Source organism: Citrus sinensis, chromosome 5 (assembly GCF_022201045.2).
Source record: "Citrus sinensis cultivar Valencia sweet orange chromosome 5, DVS_A1.0, whole genome shotgun sequence".
Taxonomy (NCBI): Eukaryota; Viridiplantae; Streptophyta; class Magnoliopsida; order Sapindales; family Rutaceae; genus Citrus; species Citrus sinensis.
In genome coordinates this window covers 9,279,061-9,293,154 of record NC_068560.1, presented here as the reverse complement: position 1 = coordinate 9,293,154, position 14,094 = coordinate 9,279,061, and the positions used below count along the sequence as shown (strand labels likewise).

The 14,094-nt window shown below is 33.1% G+C and overlaps 1 protein-coding gene across 1 annotated transcript; it reads left to right on the top strand.

Moving 5' to 3' along the window:
• Window positions 1-3,047: 3,047 nt before the first annotated feature.
• Window positions 3,048-6,013, top strand: LOC102621260 ((R)-limonene synthase 1, chloroplastic-like). Its single transcript, XM_052440418.1, has 6 exons — window positions 3,048-3,358; window positions 3,453-3,717; window positions 3,938-4,313; window positions 4,920-5,061; window positions 5,192-5,440; window positions 5,539-6,013. Exons 1-6 carry the CDS (start codon window positions 3,074-3,076, stop codon window positions 5,824-5,826), a joined length of 1,605 nt encoding a protein of 534 aa, XP_052296378.1. The 5' UTR covers window positions 3,048-3,073; the 3' UTR covers window positions 5,827-6,013.
• The last annotated feature ends 8,081 nt before the right edge of the window (window positions 6,014-14,094 follow it).

The window sequence follows — 14,094 nt, the reverse complement described above, 5'->3', positions numbered from 1 at the left end:
TTGAAATGAAGGACCAGCAAACAAGATTTTAGGGATGCAAATTTACCAAGACAGAAATAATATGAAGATTTTGCTTTCTCAGAAGAATTACTTAAGAAAATCTTGCGGCATTTTAACATACAAGATAGTAAGCCAATTAATAACCCACTTCCTATTACTTTCAAGTTATCCTCAAGTATATATCCAAGTAATGAAGCAGAGAGGAAGGAAATGTCTCGAGTACCATATGCATCAGCAGTGGAAAGTTTAATGTTCGCTATGATATGTACTAGAATGAACGTTGCACAAGCAATAAAAGTAGTTAGTCGACACATGGCGAATACTAGTGGAGAACATTGGAAAATTATAAAGAGGATTTTAAGATACATCATAGGAACCTCAGATGTTGCATTATGTTACGGAGGATCAGACTTTATTGTCAGGGGCTAAATGAATTCAGATTTTACAAGACTTTGATAAAAGGAAATCCACTACTGGCTATGTGTTTACACTTGCAAGAGGAGCTATAAGTTGGGTTTCAAAACTACAGACCATTGTGGTTTTATCTACAATAGAAGTACAATACATGGCAGTTACATGAGCTTGCAAGGAAACTATTTGGATACAAAGATTATTGGAGGAGCTCGGACACAAACAAGAGAAAATTTCTGTATTTTGTGACAGTCAGAGTGCCTTGTACATTGCAAGGAATCCAGCATTTCATTTCAGGACAAAGCACAAGGGGTACAATACCACTTTGTTTGAGAAGTAGTGAAAGACGAAAGTGTGGATTTGCAGAAAATTCATACTAAAGAGAACCTAGCAGATGTTTTACCAAGCCAATCAATGTTGACAAGTTTGTATGGAGTAGATTCTCTTGTGACCTAGCAGAGACGTAAGCAATATGACAATCAAAGTGGGAGAATGTCAAGAAAATTAGCTGCCAAATTTTAGAAGCAGCTCATTTTGAACAAAGAAAAATTAAAGAGGGCTGCAACATCTTTGAAGAAGTACAATTGGCGGCACACGACTTTGACATTGAAGAAGCTGAAATGTAAGAAAAATGGTAGTGCTGCAGAAAATTTTGAGAAGAAAAATAAATAAGAATTGAGAGACTAGAGTTTTAATAACTCTTGCGTTATTAGTGATTTGAGAGTTTGGGGGTATTGAGGTTTTGGGTAGTGAGTTAAAATACCACAATACTTGTAACTTATTTTCACTAGTAAAATATTTTTCTTCTGTCTTCGCCCATCAATGTAGGCTAAAAACCGAATCATGTAATTTTTTGTGTCCTCTGTGTGTGCTTGCTCTTTATTTTATTCTAATAGATTTTAGTTATTGTCCTGCTTCAACCATCGATTTTCTAACATTTCATTCATTCAATCTGTAAAAATCCTTTCCATAAAAATCTAATCTATGGATTGATGGATTGGATTAGATTGAAAAATTTTAAAAATTCACAGTCGATGAATTAGAAATAGATTTGCTTCTACAAATTCGTAAAAATCAGCAAATTCGAATATATATATAATTTAAAAATGTTATACTATTAATAAATAAATGGGTTAAAATTTAGTTAGGGTGGACATTGACAACAATTAATTATGTAAGCTTTCAATTTTCAACTTTTGTATTGATTTAATTCTAAAATTTAAGTTAGTTTTCATTCATTGATCTAAAACATCAAGATTTTTTTCTTTTGGTGGGCTAAAGTTCGAAACTTTGAATGGCATCCTTAAAAAACAAATGGTTTTTCAGAAGTCGTCGTTACGTGTCATGACGTCCCATCTATCCTACACGGAAGTTGAAACCAATTACTCCAGCGTTTTCATAGTTTTTTTTAAGAAAGAATAGGGAGTAAAGATGAAATGGTATATGGCTTCAAAATTATGCTTCTTTAGGAACGTACGTTGATTGATTTAACAGATGCTGGGTGATATATCGCGTTCCTAAACAAGTATTTAAACTATTGATTTATTTAGATCTTTTTTAAATTTAAATTTAATTCGTAATAAAATTATTTTTATATTAAAATATTTATTTAATTATTTTATGAATGGATAGAAAGAAATTTTTTTTAATTGATATTGAATTTGTAAAAGTGGAATGGAATATAAATTATGTCAAATCCATATCTAATTCATAGAGTTATGAATTAAATTTGGATTAATTTTATTAATTCATGAATTGGATGAGATTGAAAATTTATAACGATTTTACATCTATTGTCATTTATTAGAATTTTTTCACAACGCGCTTTTGTAGGACGTTGTGAATTGAAAGCCCGTTGAAGAGTTTATAACAACATTCTTTCGTTTGTTGTCAAATATTAAAATTATTTTACAACACACTTTCACCAACCGTTGTTAAATGGAAGTTTTCTGAAATTTGTACAAATTATCACAATCTACCGATACATTAAAATCCATTATCTATTTAGACGGTAGATACATACATTTGTACTATATAGCCCGGAAATCTGCTCCCACTAACTTTTGAGTTGACATCTACCTACCCAGTCGACTTTTTGTTGATAATCATTTTGTAATTTATTAATTTGTTTTCCGCAAAAGTACTTTATAACTGTAACAAATAGAATTTCGATGTTAGTCCTCAATATTAAGATATTGCCTTTTTTTTTTCCTTAAACTTAGTTTGTATATTCTTATTTCTGCATAAAACAAGATTTTAATGTAATAAATAGAACTTTTATTAGTAGAATTGAATTTATGAATTTTTTGTTATTTCTGCGTGCATTTATTGTGTAGTTTATAGAAAGACTCTTTAAAAAATTTGTATGCAGGAAAAAAAAAGATAAATAAATAAAGATTATACAACATTCATCCGAATGTATGGATGATGTATGTGTCTTCTGGTACAATATTGACCTCGTTCGCACAGTATGATGTACGCCCCCCCCCCCCCCCCCCCCAAAAAAAAGAATAAAATATCTTTGTACTATTAAGACTTAAAAATTAAACGATTTCAAAACTCAGAAAAAACGAGTAAGAAAAATAAATCACATGAGCTTCTTCTCTGCCTATATCTATATATATATATATATAACCTCGTACATCACCACAAACCATAGATTATGAGAATCTTTGCCAAGTATAACTGTAAGCTAGCTTACACTACATCTGTATATCCAATGTCTTCTTGCATTAATCCCTCAACCTTGGCTACCTCTGTAAATGGTTTCAAATGTCTTCCTCTTCCAACAAATAGAGCAGCCATCAGAATCATGGCAAAAAATAAGCCAGTCCAATGCCTTGTCAGCGCCAAATATGATAATTTGACAGTTGATAGGAGATCAGCAAACTACCAACCTTCAATTTGGGACCATGATTTTTTGCAGTCACTGAATAGCAACTATACGGTATTGATTATTATTATTATTACATATTAATTTCCTTTGTTCATTTCCAATTGGCACCATGAATAGCTAAAAACTAAATGCTGTGCGTGCACAGGATGAAACATACAAAAGACGAGCAGAAGAGCTGAAGGGAAAAGTAATGACAACAATTAAGGATGTAACCGAGCCTCTGGATCAGTTGGAGCTGATTGACAACTTGCAAAGACTTGGATTGGCTTATCATTTTGAGACTGAGATTCGGAACATATTGCACAATAACTACAACAATAATAAAGATTATAATTGGAGAAAAGAAAATCTGTATGCAACCTCCCTCGAGTTTAGACTACTTAGACAACATGGCTATCCTGTTTCTCAAGGTACATATCATTAACTCGCTTTTTTTTGTCATGCGCATGCAAGGTCTGAATATTTGAATCGATCTCTCTGTTTTTTTCCTTTTTTAAATCAATTTTTTAATTCTCTATCTCCAGAGAATTCGAACTCGACAAGGCCGCTGAGACACTTAAGTCATTCTCTAATTAGCATATGTATGCGAAAATTTTGATGAATGTAGTTCTTTTTTGTTGAGCACTGCAGACGTTTTCAATGGTTTTAAAGACGACAAGGGGGGCTTCATTTGTAATGATTTCAAGGGAATAATAAGCTTGCATGAAGCCTCGTATTACAGCTTGGAAGGAGAAAGCATCATGGAGGAGGCCTGGCAATTCACCAGTAAACATCTAAAAGAAGTGATGATCAGCAAGAGCAAGCAAGGGGATGTCTTTGTAGCAGAACAAACAAAGCGTGCACTGGAGCTTCCTCTGCTTTGGAAAGTTCCAATGTTAGAGGCAAGGTGGTTCATAGACGTTTATGAGAAAAGAGAGGACAAGAACCACCTTTTACTTGAGCTCGCTAAGTTGGAATTCAACGTTTTGCAGGCAATTTACCAGGAAGAACTTAAAGATGTTTCAAGGTATCCATGCTTGGTTGCATAACTCATATTTATGTATGTATCAAAGATTTTAGTTTATGAAATACATAACTTGTACAAATTAATCATATGCATATTAAATTATTCTCTGGTGCAGACTACACCTTTTACAGTAGTGTAAAGGTCTGAGTCTGTACTTTACAAAATACAGACGTTTGCACCAGAGATTGACTCTAAGGAATCTCGGACTAGAAGATGACTCTATAATAGATGTATTGTAAAGCTACGAGTCATAATATTCGTTTTAATTTTCCTATGAAGGTGGTGATAGGTCTTGGAGAGAAACTGAGCTTTGCGAGGGACAGCTTGGTAGCATCCTTCGTATGGAGCTTGGGGATAGTGTTTGAGCCTCAATTCGCCTACTGTAGGAGAATACTCACAATCACGTTTGCACTAATTTCAGTGATTGATGATATTTATGATGCTTATGGAACTTTGGATGAACTTGAGCTATTTGTTGATGCTGTTGAGAGGGTTTTTGGCAAATTAATGTTATACCTAATTGATTAATTCAACTGCTAGCCAGCTGATTGCTACTTCTCAAATTAATTGACCATTCATATGATTTATTTTTTTCGTTTTCTACAGGTGGGGCATCAATTATGCTTTGAACCACCTTCCGGACTATATGAAAATCCGTTTTCTTGCGCTTTACAACTTGGTTAATGAATTTACTTATTACGTACTCAAACAATGGGATTTTGATATACTTCGAAGTATAAAAAATGCGGTACGTAAAATATTAGTTGCACCTCTGCCGCCATTCCTTTTCCTTTGATTTATCCTTTTAAATTACGATGTTTTTGTTGCAAAAAAAAAGATATAAAAAATGCTTCTACTTTCTTTGTCTTGTGCATCAGTGGCTTCGCAACATACAAGCCTACTTAGTGGAGGCGAAATGGTACCATGGTGAGAACACGCCAACGCAGGGAGAATTCTTGGAAAATGGATTGTTATCAATAGGAGGCCCTATGGTTACAATGACTGCATACCTTTCTGGGACAAATCGAATCATTGAGAAGGAACTAGAATTTTTAGAAAGTAATCAAGATATAATTCACTGGTCATTCAAGATTCTTCGTCTTCAAGATGATTTGGGAACTTCATCGGTATTTTTTATTTTTTCTTTTTTTAACAAGACAGAAATTGAATTAATCCTCTATTTATGAATTGATTGTACTTTTTTTTTTTCCCAATAATTCATCAGGATGAGATACAGAGGGGGGATGTTCCGAAATCAATCCAGTGTTACATGCATGAAACTGGTGCCTCGGAGGAAGTTGCTCGTGAACACATCAAGGATATGATGAGACAGATGTGGAAGAAGCTGAATGCATACAGAGCTGATAAAAATTCTCCCTTATCGCAAACTACAGTGGAGTTCATATTGAATGTTGTGAGAGTGTCCCATTTTATGTATCTACATGGAGATGGGCATGGGGCTCAAAACCAAGAGACTACGGATGTAGTTTTTGTTGGAAAAGTTTCAAAATAAATGTGTCTTATTGTAAAGACATGTCCTATTAATTGTGCCTTATAGAAAATGTATCATTCACTAAAGACATGTCTAATTAAATGATGTCTTGTTGTAAGGACATGTCCATTTAATTGTGTCTTGTAGAAAAGGTATTTTTTTACTAAATGATATAACTTTTCATGGCAACATTTCACTTAGAGATGCATCATTTCATGGTGACATTTCATTTGAAATGGTGATGATTCAATTTGGACCATTGATTAAAAGCAAATCTAGATCCAATGGCCATGAATGAAGGGGTATCATGAAAGATAACAACCCAAATGAGGGGCACAACTATATTTATAATTAGGGGTCATGTTTAAGCCATTTAGAGATGAAATTAATGATCCTACACCACTCTTTTCTTAGCAATCTTTTCTAGTACGAATTTCAACACAAAACACCCATTTCTTTTGTGCATTCACATTCCAATATATTGTCTTCTGCAGGAACAATATATTGTTTCTTGGCAGGCTTGCAACATTCAAGAGTATTCTGGTTTGCTTTCGTCGATGCACAACGCAAGCAAACAAACAAGTGCTTCATTGTATCCTGGAGGCGTATTTGCTTAACCCATGTGCATCACTCAATTGGTGGGGGCAAATAACGTCTTAAGGAAAGTGACATTTGTAACGTGCCTTGAAGCACACAAAATTTCTGCAGTTTACATATTACTATTATTTTTCTTCCTACATACAAATTTAGTTATAAACACATTACTTTACGTAATAAAGTTCCACCATTATTGTTGTATTTCTCTACATTTACCATTCCCCACAAATTTACCACCAGCAGTTTTTACATTGCTTTTTCAGCCAATTCCCTTGGACGACAAACAGATGGTTGCTACATCATCACCAGGCACCAAAGGATGATGAATTATAGTGCATGATGCGTTACGAATCCCAAGAGTGCAGTTTCAATTGATGTTGGCCTCGACTTTCCAGTTTCTATTTCTTTCCGATGATGAGGTCTCTTTTCGATGATTCTAATAAATTCCCTCACTCGTCGAGGTTTATAAATGAAACAAAAATGTTATTTATGTTACTTTTATTGAGAGTAAAAGTCGTCAGGATATGAGAACCATTTTCTAGCAAAAGCATGAGGATGGCAGAATTTGTTATGTATGCAATTATACTTTATATTCAAGCATGGGTTCATAGCATTTTAAGGCACAACGGATGCTCAGTAGACATGACCCATTTAAATCGCATATGGCAAATCATACCCATGAAAAATAACAATATGCAGCGAACAGTGACAAACGCAACAACAACTAAGGAGAGAAATCAGAGCTGTGCCATAAAAAGAAGTCACAAAGGATAAAAATATTAATATAACCAATTAAAAACACGTTCCTAATTTTTGGGTTAGCTTAAAGACACGAACACCTAATTATTCCATTAGCCTATTTTATCTTTTAATGTCGTAGTCATTTCTAGAATAAATCTTTAACAATGTCATATGAGTTTAAAGAATATGAGTGTAGTTAGTTGGGTTCATTCTTTCTCATTATTCAAAGGAAAGGGATCTACTTGAACCAACTTGAAGAGGTATACACTCCTAACTACCAAGAAAATCAAATCATAAAAAACTCAAATTGGAAACAGGCTCAAAATAGAGTACCAAACTGTTTTCATAAATTATTTTGTACCTTGAAGTAATAAATTTAGTACAATTATGATTAAATTAAAAAATAATAATTGGGTATGATAAGATAAAAGGAGAGGTTTAAAATTTAAATTACTTTGCTAGTTTGCTCTATATGGAAATAGGATTCGGAAATTCAGTGGGCTGGCTTAGTTATCAGGCTATTTAATCATCGATTGGTCATTTGGTGTTGGCGGAGGCTCATCCTGCACGTTTAAAAACTTGTAGAACATGACTAAGTCTCTCTAGTCAAATAAAAATCTTTATCTAGTCCTCTGAAAGCTTGTATTGCACATTAGTTGAAACTTAAATTGAAATTTAAATATTAAAATCCATGACAATATTTTTATTTTATTACTTCTATTATGTTAATAAGAAAAAGACAAATATTTTCTTTTCAAGATAGCCCTGACTGGATGAGTGGTTTTAAACCGTATTGGAAATTTGCAATGCGGGATAAAGTTGATCGTGAGAGTTGCTCACGTTGCCAAATAACCAAATCAAAAAGTCGGTTAATGCTATATTACATCATATGTAATATATAAAAACTCTTGCATTGTCATCTAAAATAAAAAGATCACAACATGTGAAATAATTCAAGGGAAATTATCAACCATATACCCTTAAATGACACCAGTATCAAACGTGCTACAACACTTTTCGCTTATATCACTCGTATACCCTAAGTTGACAAAAGAGTTTTGGCGTCCACCTTTTCGTTTACTACTGTTAAGAACTTAACAGAATTTGAGCAAAATGACTATTTTACCCTTTAAACTCAAAATGAGGTAAAAAAATAAATTTTCCTTGAAAATTAATGTAAATTTTCAATACACAATTTTTTTTTATTTTGTTATTAACAATACATTTTTTTATTAAAAAAATATGAATTATTAATGATACATATTATTAACAATTATCCATAAAAAATATCCATCTTATACCATAAAAATTTATTAACACATATTATTTACAATTATACATATTATACCATAAAAAATTCAAATTGGAGCTTCGAGGAGTAGATCTTCAATAATTTAGGTTAAATTTTGAAGGAGTAGATTCGGTTGTAAAGTAGCTTTTTTTTTTTTAGCAATTATTAACAATTATCCGATAAATGGGATGACATGTCATTTTTATCAAAATATATCATATGACATGTCGTTTTTTACTAGGTAAATGGGATGACATGTCGTTTTTTTAAAAAAATACTAGATTACCCTTATGATGTCAGCGCTCGCAAACGGCAATTAACGGATCGGTGGACGGCAGAAGTGTTTTGTCAACTTAGGGTATACGAGTGATACACTTAAAAAATATTGTAGTACGTTTGATACTGGTGTCATTTAAGGGTATATGGTTGATAATTTCTCATAATTAAATTATCATAAATAACAACTCATAGATTTGCTATACATGTAACATAGTCTAACACCAAAATCCACATGTAGCACCGACTCAAACTTATTTATTCTATCACAGGTAATCCATCACAAATGCTTTATTTTTCCAATTCTCTAGAAAGCTACTTGTAAATTGTAGAAGCCTTTCTCAATCCAATATTTGGTTCCCACAACAATCGAATTTAACAGCTTTCTTGTTCCTTCAATTAATATACCTACAAAATGTCATCTTAAATTGCCTTATTCTCAGTAGTATAATGAGTAGAAAATGCATAATATATTTATATTACAAAATTATGGAAACATAAATTTATAGAGAAAAAATAACAAATATTAAATTGAAATTGACTTGTCTTTTCGGAAAAAGTTATGAATAATATAAGCAAAAACGTCACAACAGAGCATATATAATTAAATAACAAAAAGAAAGAGGAGAAATGAACCAAACGCACATTTTAAATGTCTTGCTCTTGTTTATGCTCCACACTAGTGTTTCTTCATCTTTGAAATTTTGAAAAACAATAACTAATAAAATAACATAATAATACAGCATAATTTGAATTATAACTGGACTTTTTGTTTCTTCTTTTATATATCCGCAATTGACGATTGTATTTTAGTGGAAAGTATGTATGACTATTACTTCGAGGAGAGTTGTTTAAAGCAAATGAAAGACTGAGATAATCAAATCATTTTAGTTATGGAGACAAAATAGGAGGAAATGGAAGAAAAATATTTAATAATATACCAGGGCCCGTCAAAATTTTGTGTGTGTGTGTGTGTGTGTGTGTGATAAAGTAATGTATGGTTGTGATTGGCGTGTGTGTGTGTAATTTTGTGTGTGTGTGTGTGAGATAAAGTAATGTATGGTTGTGATTGGTGTGTGTGTGTGTGTGTGTGTGAGAGAGAGAGAGAGAGAGAGAGAGTAATGTATGGTTGTGATTGGTTTGTTTCATGTATAAATACCCCCTCTCCCCTTTGATTTAAGCATCAAGAAGTTAGAAATCTTCTCTAGTATAATAATAATAGAAAAAAAGAGTGTAATAAATGTTGAGTTGAGTTGTTTTAATAAAGAACTTGCTTGATTGTTATAAGGGTAATTATCCACCGACCACTTGTTTTCTCTACCTTTTTAAAAATACGCAAATCTTTTTTTTGGCAGTGCTCCACCTAAAGTTAACATTTTTTTCACTGGTCCACTTCTGTTATAACATTGTTAAAACTTTGCTAACATCATAAGGGTAAAATTGTCATTTCACAACGACATTATTTGAAGATAGAAATAGGTAAGTGCAAAACAATATAACTTCAAGTAGAGTTCAGAAAAAAAAATTTAAGGATTGTGTATTTTTCAAAAAATGCAAAAACAAAAGTGGTAAGTGGATAATTGTCCTTTTATATTGGGGGTAAAAAAGTCATTTACACAATATTCCATTAGTTCTCTTAACAGTTTGAAGATGACAGTGGACATGTGCAAAATAATATAACTTCGAGTGGAGTTCAACAAAAAAAATTAAAAATTGTGTATTTTTGAAAAAGTGCAAAAAATAGGTGGTCGGTGGATAATTGCCTTTATTATTATAATTCTTTAACAAAGTGGTATCAGAGCTAGTAATAGATGCTCTGCACAATAGTGTAGCATATCAAATCAAAGATCTCAATGAGATAAACACAATGCCATAAAAGTCAGGGTAATTGGAGTTTGAACATGTCTGCACTTGCTGTTGAAAGCTTCCGCCTCGAAATTGAGTCGACTCATCGAGTTGAACCAAACTGAAACAAGGTGACCCGTGCTAAATTAATCTGAATTGAGATAAACAAACTTGCAACGGAGTCAAGTGAATCGAGCCGAATTGATCTGTTGACTGTTGACCATCAGCTATTGACTGCTAACTGTTGACCATTGACCAAAATTTAAAATTTTGGTCCGAGTCCCTCCCTAGGTTTTTTTTTTTTTTTTTTGAAGTTTTGGATCCCTTAGTGCAATCAAAATTTTCAAACTTTGACTCTATAAAGTGTTATGGGTAATAGTGGCATGGCGTCATTCCAAGTTTCATCATTAAAGGGAAATAACTTCGATAATTGGAGTATTAAAATGAAAGCCTTCCTTAGAGCTCATGATATTTGGAAGTCATTGAAAAAGGCTACAACAAGCCAGTAGATGAGGCTTCTTTGATCAACAACAAAAGGATAACTTAAAGGATTCAAGAAAGAGGGACAAAAATGTTTTCTTCGTCGTCTATCAAGCATTAGATGGTAAGGGATTTGAGAAAATTTCAAGTGTAACTTCAGCCAATAACGCATGGGAGAAGCTTCAAACCTCTTATAAAAAAAAGAGAAAGTGAAAAAGGTGTGTCTCCAAACTCTAAGAGGTGAGTTTCAATCGTTGCACATGAAAGAAATTGACTCTATTTCTGATTATTTTTCAACAGCTTTGGTTGTTTCAAATCAATTAAAAAGAAATGATCAAAAGCTAGAAGATGTCAGGATCATTGAGAAAATACATGCTCCTTGTTTCCAAGATTTGGGCACATTGTTATGATGATTGAAGAAACGGAAGACTTGGAGGCCCTGACAATCGAGCAACTTTAAGGTTCGCTGCAAGCCTATGAAGAGAAGCACAAGTAGAAGCAAGGGTTCGATAAGTAGCTTCTCAAGATGCAAATCAAGTAGAAGACAACAAGTCAAGGCAATTGAAGAGGACAATGGTCTCAAGGTAGAGGCAGGGGTCGAAGACAAAGTGGAGCTCTCGGTCGTGGACGAGATTGGAATTTTAGTAAAAATAATTTCAATAACAATTATGAGAGAGGTACAAGAGGTCATGCAAGAGGCCACTCAAAATCCAAGTACTACAAATCCCAAGTTCAATGCTACAATTGTCAAAAAATTGGTCATTATGCTTCAAAATATAGTTCTCCCAATAATAAAGTTGAGGAGAACAATATATATATGGAAACAAAACCAAGAAAGTGAAACACTGCTACTAGCATGTGAGGGCAACTATGGAGGCCAAGACAATACTTGGTATCTTAATACTAGTCCGAGCAATCATGTATGTGGAAAAACATGTTCGTGGAGCTAATTAATCATTGAACGATAATATATCATTTGGAGATGATTCCAAAGTACGAGTAAAAGGGAGAGGTAAAATCCTTATCCGTTTTAAAGATGGAAGGAATAAATTCATTTCAAATATTTACTACTTGCCCAACATGAAAAGCAATATCTTAAGTTTAGGTCAACTCTTGTTAAAAGACTATGATATTCACATGAAAGATTATAGTCTTTTTATAAGAGATGACAAAGAAAACTTAATCATGAAGATGAAAATTTCAATGAATAGAATGCTCTCTCTAAATATTCAAAATAATGTTGCAAAGTATGTAAGGACCTGTTACAAGGATGCATTATGGCTTTGGTATCTTCGACTTAGGCATCTCAACTTTGGAGGACTAGAGTTACTATCCAAGAAGAATATGATGAAAGTCTTACCATGCATCAATAACCCTGATCAACTTTACGAAGGATGCTTACTAGGGATGCAATTCAGAAAAAAGTTTTTGAAAAGAGTTAAACTTAAGAGCAAAAAAGTCGGTCGAGCTCATTCACACAGACATTTGTAGTCCAATCAACCCAAGCTCCCATAGAAAAAGTAATTACTTCCTTCTCTTCAAAGATGATTTTTCAAGAAAAACTTAGGTGCATTTTTTAAAGGAGAAGTCATAAGTTTTTTAAGCTTTCAAGAAGTTTCAAAGCTATAGTGGATAAAAATGTGAACTTCAGATTAAAACCATGAGATCTGATCAAAGAGGAGAATTTACTTCTAAGGAATTCTAAAAATTCTGTGAAGTAAACAGAATTCAACAACCTTCGACAATTTCAAAATCTTCCCAACAAAATGGTGTCGTAGAAAGGAAAAACAAAATCATCCTCAACATGGCAAGAAGTATGCTTAAAAGTAAGAGACTACTATAAAATTTTTGGCTGAAGCTGTTGCATGTGCAGTATATTTATCCAACCGATCTCCAACAAGAAGTATGTAAAGCAAGACACCCCAAGAAGTATGGAATAGTAAAAAGCCAAGCATCTCCCACCTAAGAATTTTTGGAAGCATAGCTCATTTACATGTACGAGATGAGAGAAGAACCAAGCTAGATGACAAAAGTGAGAAGTTCATCCTTACCAACAATGAAAACAATTCCAATGGATACAAATTGTAAAATCCAAACAACGGAAAGATCGTAATCAGCTAAGATGTAATTTTTAATGAGGAAGAAGAATGAGACTTTGGCTCTCGTGCGAATGACTTCAACTTCTTTCCTCATAAAGAAAATGAACAAATAATGAAGGAGTAAATATGAGAAGAACAACAAGTGCCCGCTACTCAACCTACCTCTTCAACATCAACTACTCATGAAGATTCACCGCCATTATTTTTAGAGGAGAGAGATGTGACACACATGAGAAGTTTACAAGATCTTTATGAGATAACTAAGAGTCTTAACAACCTCACTCTATTTTACCAAGATCTTTCTAATTATAAGCTAGTAATTTTCCAAGAAGCTGTACAAGATGAGAAGTGAAGAAAAACAATGGATGAAAAAATCAAAGTCATTGTGACGAATGACACTTGAGAACTTGCCATTCTTCCTAGAGATCACAAAGTCATCGATATCAAATTGGTATACAAGATGAAGAAAAATGCCAAAAGTGAAATTAAAAAGTATAAGGCGAGACTAGTTGCGAAAGGCTACAATCAAAAAGCTAACTTGACTATGATGAAGTATTTGCTCCTATTGCCCAACTAAAAACTATAAGACTAATCATTTCATTAGTATCCTAAAAGAAGTGAAAGATTTTTCAAATAGATGTAAAGTCTGCTTTTTTGGATGGATTCCTCAAAAAAGAAGTTTACATTAAACAACCATTATGCTATGTGGTGAAAAGACATGAAGACAAAGTTCTTAGATTGAAGAAATCTTCTTTATGGGTTAAAGCAAGCACCGAGGGCATGGAATAAAAGAATTGACAAGTATTTGCTAGAGAATGGCTTCATCAAATACCCATATGAACATGCTCTCTACATCAAAAGCAAAGATGGAGACAATTTGATTGTTTGCCTGTATGTGAGTGATCTCATCTTCACTATAAGTAATCCAAGCTTATTTAAAGAGTTTAAGAGAGTGATGAC